Source organism: Octopus bimaculoides, chromosome 2 (genome assembly GCF_001194135.2).
Source record: "Octopus bimaculoides isolate UCB-OBI-ISO-001 chromosome 2, ASM119413v2, whole genome shotgun sequence".
Lineage (NCBI taxonomy): Eukaryota > Metazoa > Mollusca > Cephalopoda > Octopoda > Octopodidae > Octopus > Octopus bimaculoides.
The window spans coordinates 64,971,455-64,985,008 of record NC_068982.1 but is presented as its reverse complement, the minus strand read 5'-3'; the positions used below and the strand labels follow the sequence as shown (position 1 = coordinate 64,985,008).

The window sequence follows — 13,554 nt, the reverse complement described above, 5'->3', positions numbered from 1 at the left end:
GAAAAAAAAAATATTGAAATAATTTCAGTTGAATTTTACTTATAAGTATAATTAATGTATTTGTTGTAAATTTTACAGAAAATATATATTCCATTTAATTTATATTTTCAAAACAATATTATTTACCTGATGAATATTTACAGGACAATATATTTTATATGATTATATATATTTCTAAGACAATTTTTATGAAAGTATATTTTGGAGACAGTATAATTAGATGCCTGAATGTACAATTGGGATCCATATATTTTATTTCTGGCAAATTTTCAGGACAGTATATATTTAATCTATGACATACTTTCAACTCCTTTAATCTTGGGAAATAAATTTCCTGAAAAATTGGCCAACACAGGAAAATCTTTTCAAAGAATCATCTATAAATCTGTTACGACTGACACTGTTTGAAGATGATCACAAGTATCTATCATCTTACCTTGTTCAGAAGTGCTATTTCTTTTTCTAACTCAGCAATCCGTCGATCTTTGTCATCAAGTAATTTTATAAGGCGTCGGTTCTCTTCACGCTCTCGGTTGAGGAGCTGAAAACAAAAATCAAAAGTGATTTTTTAAAATCATTTATTTTCCTATTATTACTATTATCATTATAAATAGGTGCAAGCAAGGCTGTGTGGTTAAGAAGTTTGCTTCCCAACCACATGGATTCTGGTTCAGTCCCACTGCATGGCACCTTGGGGAAGTGAGAAACTGAAAGAAGCCCATTATATATATAATATGTATGTTTGTGTCATCTAGTCTTGACATTGTGCTAGTTGTAAACAAGACTGTCACACAAAGTGTCATAAACTTCCAATATTCTGCAAAAACATGTCTGGCCATGGGGAAATAAATATCTTACTAAGAAACAAATGAAGGTTGACAATAAGAAGGGTGTCTAGTCGTAGAAATTCTACTTCAATAAACTTCATCCAACCCATGAAAGCATGGAAAAGCAGAAGTTAAAACAATGATGATCATTATCATATATATATTTTTTCACTTTAATTCATTATCTGTATGCATCATTTCCAGTGTCATCATCTAGGAACAAGTGAAATGACTCCGCACTAACTTCACAAAATAAGTGAAGTTAGTGCTGTCATACATTATGTAGGAAGGAAAAAAAAAATTTTAAACCATCTAATAAAACTATGTAGTGAGGAGAATTATAAAGTTGCTCAATGACCAATACTGATAACATCTGATTTTGACAAGAAGAGGAGACAACACTAGGCATGTTTCAGTGTTTATCACACCTTGGAGAAGCATATTCAGTACTGTATTTGCCAAACAGGTTAAAGAATCACTATACTGGTGTACAATAACAAACAAAAGTAAGCATCAAAAATTATCCTAAGTTACTGAGGAAAATTAGAGACACCATCAGCACAAATGAACAGTAAAGTTAGCACCATTATATTGTGCTAATATTTTGCCATTTCATTACATAACTTTTATTAATTAAAATAGCCATCTGTGTATCATACTTAATGTATACACAGTTGATAGCCAGTTATTGCCATATTTGTTTTAAGATAACATCTCTTATGAACATTTTGTATTAAAATGCAATAAATATCAGAGAAAGTGAGACAAAAAAATTCATACCAGCTGCAGCAGCAGCAGCCAGTGTGAAGCCAGATGCATTTTGGCATTTAAGGGCCTTTTCGTAACATAATTGAATGTTTTATTCATTTTTCCCTATAGCAGAGATCATGAATTTTTGTCCAAGCATGTGGCTGGCTGCAAGTATGCACCATTGCAAAAGCTCAGTAAGTCCAAAATGAATCTGGTGCTCTTGCTGGTAGGTGCTGGGTGTAATTTCTGTCTCTCTCTGGTATTTATTATGTTTTGAAAACAAGTCCATAAGTGATGCTATCTCAGGCCAGTTGCTGCAGTATTTGTACTATCAACATTACATACACAATATATATGATATATAGATAGCTATGTGGAGGCACAATGGCCCAGTGGTTAGGGCAGTGGACTCGCGGTCATAGGATCGCGGTTTCGATTCCCAGACCGGGCGTTGTGAGTGTTTATTGAGTGAAAACACCTAAAGCTCCACGAGGTTCCGGCAGGGGATGGTGGTGAACCCTGCTGTACTCTTCCACCACAACTTTCTCTCACTCTTACTTCCTGTTTCTGTTGTGCCTGTAATTCCAAGGGTCAGCCTTGTCACACTGTGTCACGCTGAATATCCCCAAGAACTACGTTAAGGGTTCACGTGTCTGTGGAGTGCTCAGCCACTTGCACGTTAATTTCATGAGCAGGCTGTTCCGTTGATCGGATCAACTGGAACCCTCGACGTCGTAAGCAACGGAGTGCCAACAACAAATAGATAGCTATTTTAATTAAATATTGCCTCAGCTGTGTACACCTGACTTTCATTAATTAATTCAATTTTTTTTCTTTTTCCTCATTAAGTATGACGGTACTATCTTGGCTGAAGGGTTAACTACAATGTTACATAATATACATGCTACATACGAACCACACACATATAAATAACTAACTAAAAAAACAACTAAAACAAAAGTAGACAAAGCAAAAATACAATACAACATTTAAGAAAATATATAATGTACAAGGTCTTTCATGAAGACAATGCTCTCTGAAAAGTATAATGAGCAGTGCAGTTAAGGAGAAATGTTTTGTATTTCATGCAACTTGTTGCCAGCTATTTGACAGACTGGTCGGCACATTTTCTCATTAACCCAAGCACAATAAACACTACAGGAATTGTTGTTGGTTCTTGTCTTGCTTTGTTTGTTTTTTTTATGTTGCAACAGTTTTGTTATTTATATCTTCAAATCATTGTACTTTGCTATTTTGTGGAACTTCTTTGCAGTGTAGTAGTTTGTTTGTAAAGTGAAAGAGGGATGAAAGTCATAACTATAAATAGGTATCATATCTAGTCCTTACTTTTCACTATTGCATTTGGACTTGAATACATATTGTTGCTGTCTCTTTTAACCTCTACCAATATATTAATTACATGTTCATGGTACACACCTACCACATCCTTGAAGCACAAGGATCCTCCTCCCAAGTATTTAATTAAATGCATTATTATAAGGATATAGTGGAGGCACAATGGCCCAGTGGTTAGGGCAGCAGACTCGCGGTCATAGGATCGTGGTTTCGATTCCCAGACCGGGCGTTGTGAGTGTTTATTGAGCGAAAACACCTAAAGTTCCACGAGGCTCCGGCAGGGGATGGTGGTGAACCCTGCTGTACTCTTTCACCACAACTTTCTCTCACTCTTATTTCCTGTTTCTGTTGTGCCTGTAATTCAAAGGATCAGCCTTGTCACACTGTGTCACGCTGAATATCCCCAAGAACTACGTTAAGGGTACATGTGTCTGTGGAGTGCTCAGCCACTTGCACGTTAATTTCACGAGCAGGCTGTTCTGTTGATCGGATCAACTGGAACCCTCGACGTCGTAAGCAACGGAGTGCCAAGATAAGGATATAACACTCTAATCCACTAATTTAATGTGATTAGACAAAGAAGCATATTGGGTAGGGGCATACCAGGATTCTAAGATTTCACTTTTCTGTCTCATATCAATGTTTGTAATATTGAATATCGCAAAAAACATTGCACAGAATTTATAAATTTTAGTCTTATCTTTACATGATGCATTATTTGTGGTTATTTATTTTAATTTTATATTGGGCAGGTGTGGTGTATAAAGGTGAAGGTGTGGATAAGTACAAACAAGACTGTGTGGTTAAGAAGACTGCTTCATGACCATGTGGTCTTTGGTTTAGTCTCACAGCATGGCACCTTGAGCAAGTGTCTTCCAGTATAGCCACGGGCTATTGAAAATCCTGTGAGTGGAATTTGGTAGACAGAAAGTAAAAAGAAGCTTGTAGTTTGTATACAAAAGTATATGTGTGAACCATATTTGTAGTTTTTTCACCAATATAGGTACAGGCATGGCTGTGTGGTGAAGAAGCTTGCTTTGCAACCACATGGTTCCAGGTTCAGTGCCACTGCATGGCACCAAGGGCAAGTGTCTTCTACTATAGCCCCATGCCAACCAAAGCCTTGTGAGTGAATCTGAAAGATGGAAACTGTATGGAATTCAGCTGTGTGTGTGTGTGTGTGTGTGTATCTTTGTGTTTATGTTTGTCTTCTTCAAACACTGTTTATTAACTTGTGTTGGCTTGTTTACATACCCATTACTTAGCAGTTCAGCAAAATAGACCAACAGAATAAGTACCAGACTTAAACAATAAGTATCAGGGTTGATTTGTTCGATTAAACCCTTCAAGGTAGCATCCAAGCATGGCCACAGTCCAATGACTGAGACAACTAATAGAATATTTATATTCTAACACATGTCTGAAAGATACATAGACACAGTCAGGTTTCCACACATCAAACAACTTCCACTCCTAAGACATTTGTCGGCATAAAGGTATGGCAGAAGACACTTGCCTAAGGTGTTGTACAGTTCAATCAAACTGAAGACCGCTTGGTTGTGAAGATGAACTTCTTAAACAGTTCATTGTCAATGCATTCCAGTGTCCAATAATAATCTATCCTTTCACATGTGAGGGGATTTTTCCCTATTCTGTAACTAAACCATGAAATAATTCTGTCTTCCACCAGCAAATGGGTTTTCCATCTTTTTCTAACCTGTTCTACTATCACTGCAACTCCTCTATCAAGATAACGAAACGAAGTTCATTGTTGATGTCAACATTATTACTATCATTTTACATTCACTTTTCCTTGCTAGCATGGGCTGGATGGGTCATCACTGTCTTTCTTATTCGAAGTTATTGCCCTTTCTAGTTGGGTATGAATGATATAGCAACAAGAAGAGTGACCAGCCATTAAAAAACACACCAAAAACAGATGGCATATGAAACAACAAGGACTGGTGGGTTTTTTGAGGTTTTTTTAAATATTTATCTTGATGATAAAAGGGTCACAATAAATGGTGTGACTCTGCAATAGAATAGATCATCCAACCCATGCCAGAAAAAACAGATGCACAACAATGATGATAATGATAGTCCAATGAAGGTGAAGCAGACCAAATCATCAAAGTTACTGTCAATACTATTCTTGTTAATGAATAATAAATAAATATATACAAGATATTATGAGGTGGAAGTGCTAAGCAGTGGTGAGTATAAATATAAGGTTGCTACCTGTTTTCTTATGCTTGCAACATATTCAAGCTTGTAAGAAAGCCATTCGTTGTGTTTTGTTATAAAGAAAATTGTCTACAGTGAAAAATTTTCTCCGTGACAAAAACATAGTGGTAGTAAAAAAGTAAAGACCCCCTTCAGTCATGAATGACCATGGGATTGCAGCTAGAAAGTTCCCCCACTAAGCACAAATCTGGGCAAGGTTGTTTATAGAAGACCAGCCTCCCCTCTCCATGCCACCATTGTTATCCAAGGTAAAGGCAAAGGCCAATACAGCTTGGCACCAGTAACATCACAACTCACTTCTACAGATGAGTGAACTGGAGCAACGTGAAATAAAGTGACTTGCTCATGAACACAACGCACAACCCGGTCTGGGAATCAAACTCACAACCTCATGATCATAAGCTCGATGCTCTAACCATTAAGCCATGCAAGGTATTGTCTCAAGCCCTAGGACCACTTACCCTGTTTCCATGGTGTATAAGTGACTGAGATCACAATATGCTCCCTGAACAAAATGGCCATCCATTACTGTTACTCACTTAACCCTTTAGCATTCAGATTACTTTGTCAAATGTATTACTTATATATTCACATTTTATAAAATTAATCCTGTATTATCTCATAGCTTTGAGATTTCAAAGAGGTCATTGTTTATTTTTAGAATGACATTGCAGGGTAGGTGTGAGAGGTTGGATCAAGCCAGTTTGAACATAAACCAAGCAGAATATTTGGGCCAGACATGGCTGGCTTAAATGCTAATGGGTTAAAGCTAAATGAACTGGAGCACCATGAATTGAAATGCTTTCACTAAAGAAAACAACACACTAACTGGTCCAGGAATCAAAGCCACAATCTTGCAATTGTGAGTGAAACACCCTTACCACTAGGCCACACACCTTAACATGTATGTATGCATGCACATACACATACATATAGATATCTTCTGTACTTTAATATCATTGCATTTCTGACAGTCAGTGGGCAGACAGCTAATTAGTACTTAAATCATGAAGTGACACATAATATTCAACAGAAAGAAGCAGACTCATATTATTGTTGAAGTCACTTCCTCAATACTAAGGAATTCTCTTGTGAAATACCTTTTGAACAACACTTAGTAAATAGTAAGTCTTTTATATAAAAATGTGGATTTGATAGAACTCTAAATATTCATAGGATATTTACATAACTTCAAACAATATTCAGATTTTCAGTTATTATAGTAGTATTAACAGTATATCAAACCTGTAGGAAGAATAAAGTCTTGCAGAATAGAAGTCATGCCATAACCTTGAAGTCAGTGAGAAAATAGATTTGTGCTATAGCAAAATTTTCAAGAACATAGTACTTCAATAATGCAGGGGATGCTTGCATCTCCTTGTTATGGTTTATTCCCCCAGGTCAACTCTGATCAAATAGATACAATGTATTAATATATAAAAAATTTATTATTTGATGTGTCCATCCATCTTTAATTCAGTAGGTTGTGACACAAGGGATACTTGGTTGCTATTTCTAGCAGCTTCAGTGATTACATAGGATTTTTCCCCTCACTAAGTCACATAGTAAATATTTCTAACAAGAAAATCTGTACACTCAGGATATGCTAGATATATTGAAGTCATAAAATACTTGTGTTCATTTATTTAACAAGAGATTTGATTAGAGTTTGTCTTGAGACTGAAACAACTGTTGTAGTGTCATTACTATCATTAAATGCACATACGTGCGCACACACACTGCTGTAATCACTTTTTTTAAAATTAGTATTTTGTAATAGATTTTATATACTATTAAGTATCAAAATATTTTGAAGATTTATGACCAGGTCACTGACATTGACAACTTAGTCTTAAATTTAATTACCTCTTTGCAATTTATTATAAAACCCTGCAATCATCTAATCTTAAATTAGTTATTTCTTGTTTATTACAATAACCTCTAATCACCATAATCATCACCAATATCATTTTAGCTTTACGTATCTTTTTCCCATGCTTGCATGGGTTGTGGGGATTATCTTATCAAATCAGTTCCTATTTAGAGTTACTACCCTCCTAAATGAGTTGGAGACCTGTCTTGCTCAGAGCTTCAGTTTTGGCATGGTTTCTACAAGTGACAAGACTGAAACATCTGAGTGAAATACACTTTTCTGACTCATTTAGGATGACACTAACGACACCGCCACTGCCACCACCATCATCATCATCAACACCTGGGCATGGCTGTCTCAAGTTCTAGGTCTCATAGGGCCAGCTACCTGGTTTCTATGGTGTACAAGTGACCAAAATCATAACATTCCCCCTGAATGCAATGCCTGTTCGTTACAGGGTTACTCATTTACAGACGAGTAGATTGGAGTAATGTGAAATGATGTTTTTTTTTTTTTAATGAAGAACACGATGCATCACCTGGTCCTGGAATCAAAGCCATGATCTTGTGATTGTGAGGGCAACATCCTAACAACCAAGCCAGACACCTTTACAACACTGAATAAGAATGGACTTAAGCGAGACAACCCATCTAACCCATGCCAGCATGGAAAGAAGGCTGATGAAAATGATGATGGTTACAGGTCTTTTGTAATTTATTACAAAGAGGTAATTTAAGATTAAACTGTTAGTGTCAAAGACCATCTCATAAATTACAAATATTTGTAATATCTTATATACACATACATAAAAGGTAACTGTTGTTTTAAGCTGTTACTGCTCACCTTAGTGGTTTCAACAACCTATGTGGATACTATGCAAAAGAGAAACAGTTAATTAGCAGCACATAACCAGTGTTGCTTGGTTCTTATTTTAGTACTATTATGTTTAGAATTTTTCAAACTAGTTAAACATCTGTTCTAAAACCATTCTGCATTTTCTATACTATTAATACACTCTGTATAGACAGTCATTTAAATATATGGCATTATTTTGTGAAACACTGTTTAATTTTACATTACTGTAATGTTTACTATAGCATCATATTTCAGTTACTGAAGCATACTATTGCTAATCATTTAGAATAGACACATAGGCAGAGATGTGTGGTTTGGAAGTTTGCCTTTCAATCATATAGTTTCAGGTTCAGTTCCATTTTGTGGCACCATAAGCAAGTGTCTTATTCTTCAAGCTGGCCAAAGCTTTGTGAGTGGACTTGATAGACAGAAACTGAAAGACACTGGTCATATATATATGTGTATGTATATATGTGTGGTTGTGCCTCTTTGTCTTGACATTGTGTAATAGTTATGAACAAATCACCATCAAACAAGCAGTGTCATTCATTTCCAATCTTCCATGGAAACATGTCTGGTTATGGGAAAATGTTACTTTTGTTTGGAAGTAAATAAAGGTTGGCAACAGAAAAGGAATTAACCACTGAAAAAAATCTGCTTCAATGACTTCTGTCTGACCCATGCAAACCTGGAAAGGTGGATGTTAAAGTCATGGCAGCAGCAATAGATTGGTGATGACAATGACAACACAGAGAATCAAACAAAAAAAAATCATACCTTATCTAATGAATATTCTTCTTGTGATTGTTGCTGTTGGGAACCCTGGCACCAGTTTTCTTTGTATGATTTCACATTGTAGTTTGGATTTTCTTTCAGAGATGGCAGATGGCTTTGGTTATAAGTAGACTGTGACTGCCAACTGTCCTGCACTTGGGAGGACTGACTTGAAACTGGACGCTGGTAGTCACTATCTGGACAATGATGCAGGTCTCTTTTTTTTATCTGGGACTGTAATGTAGGCTCACGGGGATTCTTTCCAGATTCAATCTCTTTGTAGCGGGACATCACAGAAGAAGAGGATGAAGAAGAGTTGGAGCAAGTAGGAGTTTTAGATTCTTGGTCACTCCCCAATACTCGGAAACTAGAACTGGGTGGAGAGTAAGGACTTCGGGAACTTCTGTAGGGCTTGTAACTTGTCTTAGCACCTGATGATGCTGGCTCTGATTGACCAATCAGAGTTAGGTTAGTTTCTGATTGGCTAACTGCACTATCATAATCTTGATTATCTTCCAAGTCAGCATCGAGATCAGATGGGCTACAAGAAAAAAGATAAAGAAATCAAATTGACACATCAATCAATTCTCAAATTATGATTTATTTAGGTTCAATCTCACTGCATGATAACTTAGGCAAGTGACTTCTACTGTAACTCCAAGTCAACAAAATCTCATCAGTGGATTTGGTAGACAGAAGCTGAAACAGGCTAGTTTTATATATAGTGCACATTTGTGTTTCATCTTGATGTTATTGTCACTCTCATAAAAAAAAAATTTAAAAAAACATCTTTTTTTCCAATCTTCAGAGAAAACATATACAGTCGTGGGGAAATATTACCTTGCTTGGAAACAGGTAAGGGTTGGCAACAGGAAGGGCATCCAACCACAGAAAATCTGCCTCAATGAATTCCATCAGACTCATTCAAGCATGGAAAAGTGATGTGTAATCAATGGTGGTGATGATTGACATTTTGATCAATTTCCCAAATTTTTTTGATTCTTTAATCAAAAAAAATTTGGGAAATTGATCAAAATGTCAATCATCACCACCATTGATTACACATCACTTTTCCATGCTTGAATGAGTCTGATGGAATTCATTGAGGCAGATTTTCTGTGGTTGGATGCCCTTCCTGTTGCCAACCCTTACCTGTTTTCCATTGATATTTTATAATTCTTGATAAGTAATAATCAAACTGTACTTTTATATTCAGTGCCCTTTATAGCAGATAAAAATATTTGGGGATAGTTTGGCATAAAGTAAAGAAAAAAAAAATTGCATTACAAAATGTATTTACATATTTTAGCCTATGAATATGATTTAACCTACAAAAAAATTGTTTATTACTTCAGTAAATAAAAAAACCATAAGAGTTCAGTTTGCATTTTCTCCATCTTTTCAATATATAAGGGTCAACTGAAAAGTTCATAAGCTGACCAAGACACTCTCATAGAATGTGACAAAATGAAGTTTATTTTTCAACATAGCCCCCTGCACACATTGTGCTCCACACACTTCTTCCATTGGTGTTGCAGTGCTTGGACCCCATTGGTGAAGAGGCCTTCATGCTGTTAGTCAAAAAATATGATGTCATCATCACTACAATACTGGTTCCCAGCAAAGTGTTTTTTTCATATCAGAAAACAGATGATAGTCAGATGTGGTCAAATCAGGAGAATAGGGAGGGCAATCAACCCATTCAAAGCTACAGTCGTGCACAGCAGCCATTGAAACCAAGAGCCTTTGTGCTGGAGCATTGTCCTGATGAAACGACCCCTTTCATCAGTTTCCCTGGGCGTTTGGTCTTGATAGCCTTTCATAACTGCTACGACTTGGCACAGTACTCTCCTTTGATGGTATGGCCCCTTTGAAGATAATACACACAAAGCCTCTTGCATCCCAAACAACTGAGTCCATTACCTCCCCTGCAGATGAAGCGACCTTGACTTTCTTTGGAGCAAGTGAGGAGAGATGTTTCTACTGCATCCATTGTGTTTTTGACTTTGCTCAAGGTGATGAACCCAACATTTATCCTGTGTTAGGATACATTCAAAGGAAACCAGCTGGACCTGCCTCAAACAATTTCAGATTTTCCTGTGATGCAATCAGGCTGGTGCACTTTTAATCAGGTGTCAGAAGATGTAGCATCCACCAAGCAGAAGCCTTTGTCATGCCAAGTTCATTGTGCAGAATATTCTCAACTCACTCACGGTATATACTAATAGCATTGACTGCTTGATCAATTGCCTGTCATCCATCACCATGTGGTGAACATGATCAATGTTTTCCTCGGTAGTAAGATGTCCATAACTTGGGTAATCTTAAAAATTCAGCTGCCCACTTTAGCACTGTTGATAAAACTGGAGCATAATCCCCTAATGTAGCAACCATGTCAGCATGAATGTCTTTAGGGGCTAAACTATTTTTCTGCAGGTACTTGATAACACCACGATGCCAAATTTTGTCCATTTTCAAGATAAGTTGCTACTAGTTACTTTTGAAGTCTTCTTTGAACAGTCAGATGTCAGTTTACATGGAAAGTAACAATGCCGTTATTAATAAGAAGAGCTGAAATTAATGCATGCAAGATTTAACAGCTCCAGCATCACTCCTTCATATGAACTTTTCAGCCCACCCTCATAATTTCATTATTTTTGCAGCGCACCAAGATACATTTCACAGCATATCAATGAGCTGTATGGCATCCAGCTATAGATATAGATACCATGCCAAAGTAGACAGTGGAGCACAATACAGTTCTGGACCTTTCGGATCCTATCAACACACCCAATCCATGCTAGCATAGAACAAAATGTTAAATGATGATGTAATAGATTGAAGTTGCAGCAATACATTGCTTTCCGTCAGCTGAAATCTTAGCGATTTCAAGGGAGCCTAGAGGTCTTTTCAATACAACACTACTGCCTGACAAGTTACAATGGTGATGAGGATAAGGAGTTTGCTTCTTTGACAAAAAGTTGTATGTGTGGTGCCTTTTCTTCTCATCATTATTGTGCTAGAATGATAAGGGCACTGGCATGGGTCAAGTATTTGTATCCTGTCTTTAAAAATTCGTTGTTTCTGTAACAAAACATTTAACTGTGGATGGCCCAGTCCATTTAGTTAACAAGAGAAATGTAGTTTATACTACAGGAAGCTGGATCACTGTATTGGTGCTTTGTTAGCTTGTTTCTTTTCCCCATCAAATCCTTTTATGGGAAAAAGAGACCCACATCCTATGAGTAGTGGAAGTGAACTCTTAACCATTTAATACTTTAAAAAAGGGCTAGAAAGAGCCAACTGCAAGGGGTGATTCTAATACACAGATGACCTATACAAAAATCAGTGGTAAAATATTGAAAGATTCATCTAAAATTAGGTTCAATGAAGAGTTACCACCAAATAACCCAGATCCATCAATACTTCAGACATTTATGCATACTGATTGGATGAGGTCACTTAATATAAAATCAAAAATAAGGACAAGTTCTATGTATACTCCTAAAACTCTTCTGATTTTTCTTTATACACAACATTTTTCAGTAGTTACATTCAAATTAAAATCTTCCATCACAATTTTAAGTCAGAATCCAGTGTTAAGTTCGAAACACCAGATTAATATTGATTAATTTCAATATTAGTTAAAACACATAAGTAGTGTATTTCACTGGAAATATGATCACAAAATAGTTAATGGTAGTTGTAAACTTAATTATCTTGCAGCAACATTAGAAACATTGCTAACACCTGGAAATACTGCAACACATTTGTTGAAAAACACTGCTTTAAATCAATGACTAATATATTCATGTGAGTCATTAATTTGATTTGCATGGCGACAACTGTTACACCTTATCTTTAAATTATAACCACCTTCTGACCTAGCTTCCTTCCTGAGCCATTTGTATCTATCCCATCTTTACCCCTTCTCTCTCCACAATGGTATTTCCCATCAACCACACCTCCACCTTTGTTCATTACTAGCTATATTACTAGCTATTCACCTCTATTCTTATCTCCAACCATCTCTCACTCTCCCCACACATTCTTTTGAACCAAACCCCCTCCTAAATCTACAGTCTACATCCTCTTGTGCTCATCATGTACCCTGAAGGATTTGCTCTGGCATCCTACCATCTCTTCTTTCCAGTTACTCCCACCCTTATAAAATGTGAGGTAGCCATATATCTTCACTATTGCAAGAAACCTGTACTTGTCCCTCTCAATACCTGGCATAAAGCCACCTCCCTTCTCTCAAATACCCCCCCCCCACTTAGTTGAAGGGGATTTTCTTCCTCATTTTTCTTTCTTGTCTTGCAAGTCAATTGGCAACTTCACTGGTGCTGGGTGCTTGAGAAAAGTAAGTGGTACACACTGTAAAGTGGTTGACATTAGAAAGGGCATCCAACCATAGAAACCATGCCAAAGCTGACACTGGAGCTCAACACAGCCTTGTGGCTTGCCAGAACTTGATGAACTGTCCAACTCATTCCAACACAGAAAACAGATGTTAAATAATGATGATAATGATGACAAAGAGATTTAGGGGTTGAAAATAAAAAAACAGAACAATGGCTGTATGTCATAAATAGGGATGTAGCAAAGGGGTAATAATCTCACACAAAAAATATGTGCACCTAGTTAAAAAAATGTTTTACTCAGATATACAACTAATATTTCATTTTATAGTATATTAGCTGCCATGATTTTCATGGCAGGGAAAGTATTAAACTTTAAAAATTCACTGATACATAATCTCTGTGGCACCTTATTCAAATAGACTGAACCAACTGTTCCTTCAATTGCACTGATTCTATTTAGTACCAACTTCCTGTTGGGGGCTTTCTAAAAATTTTTTTTTTTTTTTTTTTT

At 36.5% G+C, this 13,554-nt stretch overlaps 1 protein-coding gene across 5 annotated transcripts in view; it reads right to left on the bottom strand.

The window, feature by feature from the left end:
• Nucleotides 1-13,554, bottom strand: part of LOC106869829 (PRKC apoptosis WT1 regulator protein) — a 143,409-nt gene that overhangs the window by 20,766 nt on the left and 109,089 nt on the right. For all 5 annotated transcript variants that reach the window (XM_014915742.2, XM_014915734.2, XM_014915725.2 and 2 more), the window contains 2 exons: nt 8,683-9,220; nt 437-541 (listed from right to left, as the gene is read on the bottom strand). In XM_014915742.2, coding sequence (XP_014771228.1) covers nt 437-541; nt 8,683-9,220 — 643 coding nt within the window. The remainder of the gene's footprint in view (nt 1-436; nt 542-8,682; nt 9,221-13,554) is intronic.